The sequence below is a fragment of the Musa acuminata genome, chromosome BXJ2-9, assembly GCF_036884655.1.
Source record: "Musa acuminata AAA Group cultivar baxijiao chromosome BXJ2-9, Cavendish_Baxijiao_AAA, whole genome shotgun sequence".
In the NCBI taxonomy this organism is placed as follows: Eukaryota; Viridiplantae; Streptophyta; class Magnoliopsida; order Zingiberales; family Musaceae; genus Musa; species Musa acuminata.
The window spans coordinates 9439561-9451929 of NC_088346.1; the positions used below are offsets into that span (position 1 = coordinate 9439561).

Sequence of the window (12369 nt, forward strand, 5' to 3'; positions counted from 1 at the left end):
GAGGCAAAAAGGTAGGGGAGAGTAATTGATTAGAAAAAAGTATTGCAGCATGAATAACTTATCTTAGAAAAGTATTACAGCATCACCTCGCCTTCTATTATTGCAAATATCTCCTTTTTCAACCCATCCATTGTAAGAGATTGAAACTCATAATCAGATATGTATTTCTTGTGCTCCAATAAAGTGGCACGCAGAGCAGTAGATTGATAAACACCAGGTTGGAGCAATCTCCGCAAATACAAGGATGAGACCAAATAGGCAGCTTGATCCTGGAGAAAAAAAGTAAGGCTCTCAAGATTGCAGAAGAGTAAATCTCTGAAATAAATATGAAAATAGACACGAAAAAATCATGTATGAAGAAAATAAAATTAAGGCAATAATCCAAGAGAAGTACTAAAACAAGAACCATAGAGAACCATATCAGGAGTAAGAAGCAACTCTTTATGTGAATGACCTATGAATTTACAATATGCAACCAACAAAGCAATTTCAATGTCATCATCATCATATTCAAATAGACACAAAAGAAGATTGAGAAGGTTGGGTGTATAAGATGATACAATGATTCAGAGGTTTATTTGTAAAGAGAAAAACGTGAGAGAAATTGGCCCATTGTTCTAACTGGTTTTAAATTTCCTAGAAGAATCTGTAAGGCCAGTGTCATGTTCTCCATATCCCACTTTTGCACTACTATATGCCACTCAGTATCAAGCTCCACAAGCTTCAACATAAGATCTGGCTATCTTGACAATTACACCCTTTTCCAGCCATCACTGGATTATCAAAAGGCATATGCTTACCAATCTCCCCAAAGGATGTGATATGCAGAAATATAAAATAGATGCCATTACTAAGGAAATAAAAAAAGTACATGTATTGTTACACTAGTGATAAATCTTTAAATTTAGTTACTATGTGCTAGCAATATGCATTATGCAATATTCAAATAAGAGTATTAAGTGGAGGGTGACACTTTTGTTCATTAAACAGTGATTTGAGTAATAACACAAGTCAATTTCTAAGAAATTAATGCTATAATGATAACAGCCAAGTACTAGCTTGTATGCCGCTATTATTTGCCAAAAGAAAAATTGCCAACCTCATTAGGCCATCAAGGATAAATCTAAAAAGTTACAAACTACAAAATCCCAGAATGGTTGGGCTTTCATAAGTGTTTCAAAATGAGGCAGAAAAAGACAACTTCATGCTTCCATGACAAGCAATTTCAGCACCTATAGGTACACATGGTATACAGTTGGAGATCAGTAAAATTGCATAAACTGATAAATGGGCGAGACTCAGAGCATCTAAAGGTTACTTTTTAGTTAAGTGGGGTACCATCATATTATGTTAACTACATCTACATTGTATTTGATAAACATACGAGCAATAAGCGAACAAAAATCACAGTGGAAAAGAAAAAGATGAAAGATTTTTTGGGAAGTTACAACTGACTTCCTAAGAATCTAAAAATTAACTGTTTTTGGTCAACTTCCACATTGTATTAAGAAGTTCAGATAACTGTTCGAATAAATGGGCAGTCAGAAAGTCCCATTAAATCTTTAATCAGCCTAGTTGTATTTAATGCTGCAATCTATTACTCTTCCATCTAAATTTCTGTTGGCCATGAGCTTGGTGCCAAGTTTAAGAGGATTGGTGTCAAGCTATCGCTTCCCATAAAAGTACAAGTAGTCTTCCATGGAACCTACTTGAATTACAAGTTCCCTTTAGCTGAATCAAATTACTGAGAAAAGGCTTAGACGACGATGATAAAAATTCAAAGTAACATACAGAATTGAGCTACTCATATAAATAATGAAAGGAAAGTGCCACCAATCAGGAGTAAGTTGGACATAGAAGAATTGAATACCTTCACTGAAGAAAATATGGAATGGTCAGTCCACATCAAATCATCTAAAGCATGTTCAGAACTTTGAAATAGCTGGTCAGCTACAAAGTCCTCTTGCAAACCATATGCAACTGTATGTTTCCTGTAGCCAAATGAGTTTCAATGAAAATGCTCAATAAAATTTTGTATGCCAAGGATAAATGGTAGTACTACTAAGCATGGTTTGCCTTATCGGTCTATACCAACCAGATGTCGGTATGATACGTACCAAGTTGTACCAAGTCATACCAAGCGTACTAACACATGGTATATGGGGACAGACCGATATACCACTTGTATCAGTCCCTTGTCAAACCAGTACTTATTGTCCATACCGAGCAGTACGTTATGGTACGACGAACCTTGCAATTAAATTACAAATAAAAAAAAACTGAAAGAGACTAAGCAAGGATATAAAGATAGTGAGCAACAATCACAAAAAAAACATATCCCAAATAACTACCTCAGTGAGAACTGATGGTGACTGACAAGATGACAATTGTACAACCCCACACATGATACTCTATTACAAGTCCCAAATGCCCCCTCTAAGAGAAAAGGGTTTCACAGACTAGAAGTTGTTCTATCTAATGTGGTGCCTAAGAGAGTTTTATCAATATCTTTTATGTTATTTCATTTGGTGCCTGCAGATGCTTCTTGTGGGTCCTTGTGCTCATGAATGTTGTCATTGTTGATGTTCAATAATTAGAGAAAAGTTTATAGACTTGGTCATTTTTTTCATAGTGTTATTCCAGTTCTTTAGGGTTCATAAAAGAATCATGATGATGATGTCATTAGAGACTTATCATCAAAGGGTGAAGTTATGCACTCAATTTAAATACTGCATCATCCCAAAAGGCAGGGACTTCAAAGCATGCCTATGACAATAGTGAATATATGCATATCTAGACAAATTAGAAAATGAATAGGATAAACATATAGCCAGAGAAAAAACCTATATCATGACATTGCAACATTCAGCTTGTTCCATCCCATGCCAAGCAGCACAATTGACTTTAACAAAAGCAAAATGCAAGCATAGGAGTAATTATATGAAACCATTGTTAAGACCTTTTTTGTCTAATATCCGAATGATCATTTCTTTTTGCTATTTAAGAAAAAAAATTAAGAAATATGGAAATGATGAAGATACTGGTGGTTTATAATCAGCAAACTTTATAGCCAAATAAAGCATTTTTACATAACAAAATATCAAAAAAAATTCTGTCATGATGATGAAGCATCCTATTTCGAATCATTTGCTAATTGGCACCATGCCTAGGGGCCCCAGTCTCACACTAGGCTTGTCTCATGAATGGACAATATATTACACCACCACCAAAAGGAAAAGATGTCAAAGACAATTTTTCACTCAGAGTCATATCCTTAATTATAATTCTTCCCCTTTTTCCACAGATGTCAAAGTACAAAAAAAGAAAATTATACAGACATTTTAATTTCTTAAATCAAGAACTAATCAAACAATCTTCCAGCCACAATTTTGTGGACTTATGAGATTTTCAGAAAAGAAAATTCTTATCCCGCAAGCCCTCTTCGCCATAAGTTCCAAACTTGTTGCTCCCTCCTCGGTATATGAGTTGGTTAAATTCATTTTATTGCATTTATAAATGCTAATTTAGCTATCCTACATGATTGGAGGAACTAGTCTCCCTCAAATAAGATGAACTCTTATTAATATAGGCAAATCCTCACAAGAGATCTTTTCCCACCATTACAAGGCGTTGACGTTAGTTAGGTTAATTTTAAAATTGATTTTTCTTAATTTTTTATAAATTTGTATATAACCCTTCAACAAAAAAGACCACCCTTTTTGACATATGCCTCACCATGAACTTCTTTGACAATGGCTCACAAGAACTCATAATACCAAAAATAAATATCAAAGTTTAACGTACCGAAGCGTATCGCACAGTACAGGCAGTATGTATCGGTCCGACAGAGGACTGGTATGAGCAGTATATCGGTACACTCCAATATACCATGTGTCGATATGCTTGATATAGTTCGATACGTACCATACCAACAGCTGGTCGATACATCAGTGTGGACTGGTAATGCAAAACATGATAAATATCAAGGATTAAAATATCGTATCGTACCGGAGTTTCGACATTCGCTCGGTACGGTACGATACTATATACCGAGCGATATATCGTTCGGTATATATATATATATACCGGGCGGTCCGTATACCGATCTACTGACGGACCGGTATGTACCGCCCGTACCAAGCAATATTATTCAAAATTGAAGACCTTGATAAATATACAAAATAAATATAACTAATTTGCTTTATATCAAATCTAATACATAATATACATAAGAAAGATTTGTTTCGTAGAGTTCTTCTCATCATCCACTAAATGGCATTAAGAGACAAGATTGACATAATTGATGTAGTCAAATATCATGATATAATCCTGATTAATTTATTAGACATCTTGATTATGGAGATCCTTAGGTTCTATTAACGAAATATATACCAACAGTCCACATAGCAAAGGATGCTGTTTGGTGTGGCAAGAATGAAGCATAACAGAGGTAGAATGTTTTGTAATTTGCTTGTTATGACAGTTATGTACAAGGCTACACATAAATGGGCATTTTGAAATCGTCTGCAAGATTAAACATTGTACAGGACATGCAACAATGTACAGTACAAAGCATTCACCCCTTGCCATTCATAAGTGAAAACCTTACTTTTAGGTTTACTCTTTACTCAGTTGATTAATCATACAATGAATCAAGGATTAAAATCTCAATTTCATATAAATATCAGTTGGTGGCAAAACCAATGCAATACCTGAACAGTACAATGTAGAGAGAGTTGATAAACCAATACAAGTGAAAAGAGGACACAGAGGTGGAGGCAAAGAAAGACAGCAGCAACAGAGGAGCAGTACTCTGTGGTGAAGGAAAGCAGCAGCACGGACGTGCAGCAGAGGAGTGAAAACAGTGGGTCGGAGGCTGCAGTGCATTGAAGAGATATGGAGGAGAAGCAAAAGCAGCCAAAGAAGAAGAGAAGAAGAGGAAGATATTATTTTAAAAGGAAGGTACATAATTGCTCGGTACAGCTTGGTACTGGTCAGCTTACAATGTGGTAAGTCAGCTTACCTGGTTGTAAGATCAATTCGAGATTGTACAGGACAAAATTGCCCAGTTTGCATAACAATCAGCCATTATACCAGTAAAAGACAATTTGTACCTACCAGTATGGTCAATTTATTAAAAACAGGAACTAGCAGAGACTGTAACAACACAGAGAGTACCATGATACATCACTATTTATGCAAACAAGGAGCAATTAAGTGTCGAAAGTCATAGAGGTACTTCATACATTCAGTAAGAGTCACAATGATAAATGGAAAGTACAGAAAGGAACAGAAACAGAATTATACTTACATATTAAAATCAGTCTGAGACAGATCATATAGCATCGACCCATCTCCTTTCAATATCCAAATCTTGTCATATTCGAATTTCAAATCAATGAGCTTTCCCTGAGAAGTATGGAGCAACATCCTCATTATATTGACAATAAAAAAAAGGAATGGAATCTAAAATATTTATATCAAAAGAATAAAAGAAATATCTCTAAACACAAAATTTACAGATTAGAAGCATCTGTCCTGAATGAAATGACCAAACAAAAGTGTGAGTCATCATAATTTAAACCAACTAGAAGAAATTATTTGTGATCTTGTGCCAGTTGATAGGAGATTTGATGCTCAAAGCAAACAAAACAAAGGTAACATTAACACTGTTCTAGCAGGACTGTCAAAAGAACAGGAGGAACTGAACTTCAAATGTGAGAAACAGTAGCAAAAGGCAACAGCAAGATCGTCCATTTAAAGCAACTTCAAGTTTTTTAGGAGCATTGGCCCATCTAAATCTTGTTTTGACACCACATGGGCGACTTACTTTACTTCAGAAGAGACATCAAACACTCATGTATGGAAGACATGCTTGTGATATCCAGAGTACTGAAATAAGTTTGTACTGTACAAGAGAACTTTCAAACAACAAGACAACAGATAAAAAACAACAAGTCTCGATAGTTACATCTATAGATGGCCAATTACATTTAAATAAGTGCCAAGAATCAACTTCAAATTTTCATAAAGGTAAAAGAAACTACCGGTATCAATCATGAAAGGAACTATGTAATACTCCCATTTTCAAACCTGGCTGTATTGCATATACAACAATTAGACAATAAAATTGTTTTTCAATTTAATCCATAATGATAGAGATCACTTCTATTGAGATTAGGGATGAAAACAGGCGACTCCACTGTCACTAGTCATAGATGCAGCATTAATAACATCCATTAAGCTGACATCAGATGCAACATTGTAGACCATAAATAGAATCAAATTGCATACAGGAAACCTTGAAAAAGGTACATATATACCTCATCTAAATGGATGCTCTGTGATGAGGGTTGTGGTGATAAAAGAAGCTTGTCTCCAGTACCAAGACCAAAATGGTACACAGCAACCATCTCAATATCTGATAACTTCACAATGCACAGGACATCAGTAATTATATGCAGTAAATTTGTTATAAACTTGCATCAAGAAGACATGAATATGAAGTGCATATTCCAACATTGTGGCAGCATATGGGCATGCCAACATAATGCTGGGCTGGATATAACACCCACACCAGCTGCATGTACCTTGTGTCAACCAAAATGCACCATACAAGATAATCTTGTCTGCAACAAGAAGTCTTATTAATTATGATGCTAAGAAACTCATATAGGAGTACATAAATGTCAAGTTGTTAATATAGTAAAAACTCCACAAAGCAAAAGAAACAAATGCTCCACAAGAAACCATAATGATACAGCAAAACAAAAGGAAACTATTTTACATCTTTCTTTAAAAACTGTTTTTCACAGTACTACATAAAGCTCAGTCAAGTATATTTAAATACCTCTAAGAGAAAGTATGTATTTTGATGTCTGTGGATTAAATCCACATGACTCAGATATAGATCAACAAATCTCTATTACTATACATATCAATTTTAACAAACTGCTTTGTCAATATAAAAAGACATAATCTGATTATTTTTGCTTCTCAGGTTCACTTAAATTTTTTTCGATGATAGCATGCCATATTATCTATTGGCTTTGTAACGTTGCTTTATCTTTGTCATCAAAATAAAGGTAATAAATATTTTGTACTTATCCATTAGGTCTCAATAGGCATTAGCAACTTCACCGGTAAAAGAATGATCCAATTCAGTTTATTTTTCTATTTTAGAACAATAACCATATCCCTTAAATTATGAAAGGCATGAAATGTTAAATAATAAAGAATGGCAAGTTTCTTTTTGGATTTCCTATCCAATCTAATTTTCTAAATGATGTCGTGCATAGCATGTGCTAAGCGCAAAATACTAGTAAAAACAAAATCAAAAGAAGTCACAACACTCAACTGTTAGGAGACACAAGAAGCAAGACCATTTATTGTAAAAAAAAAAACCATATATTTTTATCAGCATTTACATAAGGATGACAAGGACAGGTGAAAAAATGAATATATTGCTCAAGGACATACCGGAACACCATCATGCAGAATTGCCAAATAAATTAGATTTGCATCATAGTTAGCTTCGTTGACCCACAACCTGGATGGTTTAGTTCCTGATTATGACAAAATAAGGACTTGTAGTAATCATGTCTAAAGATTGACTGATCAAGTTAACTTGATAACTCAGACAAATAAAAAAGCCCTTTCTGGTAAATTAGTCAGAAAATAAGGAAAATATCTTTAGAATAAAATAAAAGAAGTGAAATAATCAACATTATAACTTATCAAAGACAATAATGAGTCTTTCATTATTATAGTCAGACTTACCAAAGAATGCAAGGAAATAGCAGGCATAAATTATATAATAAGCATAACCAGAACCCTGACATTATTATAATATTTACCCAAGCAAGCAACAACACTCATTGAGGTCAAGACTCAAGAGTTACTGAGTGATCAAATTTGAAAAAGTAAATATAGTTTCATAAGGTAGCTAACAAGCTGAGTCAACCAGTGCTATAGTAACTGAAAGAAGTCAACAGAGATGACAAACATTGCTATTTCAAGAAGATAATAAAAAAAGTCCATAGTTCATAGAATCAACCGTGATCCAAATACAAGTATTAAGCATGGGTGAAGCCATGAATGGGAGTTAAAAAAAGACTCGCATGGAGATTCGGACCAAACGAAAAATGTAAGGTTAGGGATGATAAGCAAATTTCGAGTGGCATCCAGTATGTGACATTTCACGACTTAATATGAAAGTATAATTTGATATATATTCCATCTTGAAAAATTTCAAGACAAGCATATCAGAAAATACTTTCTAATAAAAATCTGTGGTAGCAGTCAACTTCATGGACTTTAACATAAGACATGACAATTGACATCAAGAAACTAATTCTAAACAAATTTGAATTGAAAGTCAACTTCTTGTTAGTTATGAATATACTATAAAACATCAACATAAAATAAACAAGATTCTTTTAATTACCCATCAAAACCAAAGATCCAACTTCATCTATCAGTTGGTATCACATCTTAAAGAGGAAATGATATCGATCTAGGCAATACAATGATAAACAACGGCACTACTACTTTTGTAATCAGCTGATTCTACCAAAAACTTTAATCAGCTTTAATATCTTCAAGATCATATTTATATTGTCCCATAGATTTTTTACAATACTTGAGAATCAGGTGCCCAGACAAAGATGATCCTTACAAATTCCATTATGCTTCAGGTATATGTTGTTATTTTAACTTTCACGCAAACATCCCTAATTAACCCTTACTCAACAAGGCATCTAATTACCAACTGCACCTGCTTATTCCTTTTTTCGGGCCCATAAAACCTTGCATAAAACTCCATGTGATGGGATCAGAAGTAAATCAATAAAGCACAACAGAATCTTGTTACCACTGGCGATCAACAATAAGCTTTTTTTCTAACTTGGACCTAATCAGTAATATCTTGTTGACCTCTATAGGCCATTAGAATTGCTAAATCAGTATTTAAATCCTTTGTTGTCTATATTAATTATTAGTAGCTACTAAATTCACTAAATCAAGATGAAATCCTCTCTCACTAAATCAATGAGATATGTGCATCTGATCAATCCTTCTTAGACTTGAATGCTACCCAAACATAGTCTTTGTTCACCTCTTCCGACATCTAGCATTCAGCCAGCACAGCAACTTGCATCATTTATCCAAATTCCAAAGTATATATATTCTCCACCTTTTGCACTCCTATATCAGATTTTTTTATTAGAGGTGTGCAAAAAATAACTCGCTGCATTTTCTAACTTCCATTCATATAGGGATAAACAAATAGTTTTATCTTACTGGTCCCTCTAGACTTTCCTTTACAACTGGAACGGAAAAGGATGCTATAATCTGATAAACCATAACCTTGTTTCTTCAATTTCAAGAGATGGTGAACCTAGCTGAGCCGACCATGCTTCAGCCCCTTATCCACCCCTCATCCCTAAACACAAATATTTACACCTGATGACACTCCAATAAAAAAATTACTTATGGTATTAGGCCTTTCAATTTCACAGTGGAAGAATATGACCAGAATTAACCACAAAAAAATTAGAATAAGATAAAACTTAACATGTAACAGAACCGTAAAATCTCAATAGAGGACATGACAACAGTCAAAGTATATCATGAGTATCTCTAAATCAATAAAAGTGACCACCTAATCATATTATTTATAGATAATATCTCACAAATATCTGAACATCATATGGCCCCAAATCTCATCGTTGTCTGATTGTCACAAAATACCACACTAGAGCACCACTTTGCATTAGTTGCAGAGGCCTAACTTTCATCCTCCAAAATAATGAAATCTTTAATACTGTATAAGCATTAAAAGAATCTACTTTGCAAAATATTTTATTTTTACTGCACTAATTTTAGAGAACAAGACCATTACTTCACACCTAATAACTTTAAGCAATGATTTGAATACCGTACTAGACAATACGTGCTGGTCCGCCAGTAGACCAGCACGCGGACCACCCAATACCGGGCGGTATCAGGTATTTGGCTCCATATCGAGCGATACGGGGCTGTGATGGGCGGTAATGGTCGAAATTTCGACCATTACCGACCTGTACCAAACGGTAACGATCGAAGCCGACCGTTACCGAATCGTAACAGTCTTCTAATGGTCAATTTGGCCATTGGAGGCCTCAAGAGTTTTTAAACCCTTTCCTCCTCCCATTTCAATTCATTTCACTCTCACTCTCTCTCAAACTCATTTTTTCTCACATTCTCTCTCTTATTCTCATATTTTCACTCTCCTAAACTCAACAAAGCAACGAATTGTGGATTGAATCAAATTTAGAAGGATTAAGAGGAAGGACTTTTGGTGGTAGAATCAGATATATCTACATATGTGATTACTTAATTTATTTGAATCTTAAAGTTAAGTTATATACAAAATAATATAACAATTCAAATAATTTTTCTATAGATAATTCAATATTAACAAAAGGACGATTCAGAACGGATCAAAATTGTGAACCTTGCACAAGACGATTCCTCAAAGCCAGAAAAAGATATGTGACACCTTACCATGGTTTGTAATATCGTACTGTATTGCTTGATACAGACAATACATCGGTACACCTTAGTGTACCGTGTGTCGGTATACTTGGTACAGCTCAGTACGTACTGTACCGACAGGTGATCAGTACACCGGTAAGGTATAGTATTCATAACCTTGATTCTTACCTAATTTAGATTAGTTTTGTTAAAACTATACTAAATGTATATTTATTTCTAACTTAAAAACCCTATCCTAACTTTTTTTCTCTTTTTCAGGTATTTTCAGAGGGTTTTATGCCTATTTTAGGCGTACCGCTCGATACACCCTAGCGTACGACTTGGTATGTCGTACCATATTATACCGAGCAAAGCTCGGTACATCAGTATGGTACGATATTTAAAACCTTGACTTTAAGGACCTACAGAAAATAGAACAAATATTCAATATGACAAGGAACTACAGAAATTACCTTCAAGCTCATGTGAGCTAGTATTGTAACTGACAACCCTGTTGTGACTAACAAGATCCCAAACACGCAAGAGACCATCGGCATGAATTACAAATAAACACTTTCTTTTGCAAACATCAGATATCACCATGTCTTGCACAGCCCCAATAGCCTTTTGCCTATAAAATGGTGTGGAATTTCAGCGTCAATCTCTTCCATAAAAGAGAGAAAGAATTTTAAGTATGTACTTAAGAACCAAATCAGTATAACTAAAAACATCATAAAACAACATTCAGATAATACTAACTCAACATTCAAGACAGGTAATTTTTGTCCTGAACCAATTATATAGAAAGGACAAACAATCAACCAATATTGTCATCAGATATAGTACAGCAGTTATTGCATAGTAAAAAAACCAAAAATTAAATGATCATTTAATAGCACATGTTCAAGAAAAAAGGATATATATATATATATATATATATATATATATATATATATATATATATATATATATATATATTTATTTATTTATTTATTTATTTATTTATATTTATTTATTTATTTATTTATTTATACTAATTAAAATTGTAAACATGATAAGTCAAGTCAAGTATCTTAATCTTCATAAAATGAACCCAACAAAGAAACTGCAAAAACAATTATTAGAAATACTTAATTGATAACTTCCTTCCAGAGGACAAAATTTTGCCATAGCACTGGGAAAGATGTGTAATCCTGAATCGTGATCAGCTTTATGTCATCCAAGCATAGTTCTTAATTTCGTCCTGACTGCTACTTGTGGGCCACTTATTGGTTTGGGCATTTTAACCAGGATGCGGACCATGGATTTCAATTTCATCTAGTTTGGTTCATATCAACTATTTAACATGAACCGAGATGCGGACCACCCCATTTCAGGCGGTTCAGTCTGGTTTTTTCTTTTCGTTTCAATTCTATAGATGTGAGGTCTGGATTTTTTTTTTTTTTACTTTGAAAAGGATTGAACTGTCCAGTTTTCTTTTAAAAGAACCAGACCATGAAACTTATTCCCACATAATATGCCATTATATGGGCTCTGCCAGCAGCTCAATATAAAATTTTTGAATCATAAACACAAAGATGACTCTTTTCGCTTCGTGGAACTGCAAAATCCAGAAAATATAATTGACTGTGTTGCCAGAGTTTAGCCATAAGAATCCTACCTAAGTGCCTATTTAATGATAGTTATTTTAAAGAAAAACCACAAAATCCTTGTTTACCAATGTGGTTGGAGATTCCATAATTTCTTTCAACTTGAGGTTAACTTCAAATGCCTATAAATAATTGTGGTAACACCTTAAGATTTGTAAGACAATCATAATTCTGAAGGGGACCAAAAGAAACTTGTTTACCAGCA

At 34.1% G+C, this 12369-nt stretch overlaps 1 protein-coding gene across 4 annotated transcripts in view; it reads right to left on the bottom strand.

Moving 5' to 3' along the window:
* Nucleotides 1–12369, bottom strand: part of LOC135623034 (nuclear pore complex protein NUP160-like) — a 41643-nt gene that overhangs the window by 23662 nt on the left and 5612 nt on the right. For all 4 annotated transcript variants that reach the window (XR_010491255.1, XM_065125512.1, XM_065125511.1 and 1 more), the window contains exons 5-10: nt 10989–11146; nt 7480–7565; nt 6324–6428; nt 5312–5409; nt 1871–1991; nt 87–269 (exon numbers count right to left, since the gene is read on the bottom strand). Coding sequence is in view for 3 of the 4 variants with exons in the window: in XM_065125512.1 (XP_064981584.1) it covers nt 87–269; nt 1871–1991; nt 5312–5409; nt 6324–6428; nt 7480–7565; nt 10989–11146 (751 nt within the window). In the remaining variant the exon portion in view is untranslated. The remainder of the gene's footprint in view (nt 1–86; nt 270–1870; nt 1992–5311; nt 5410–6323; nt 6429–7479; nt 7566–10988; nt 11147–12369) is intronic.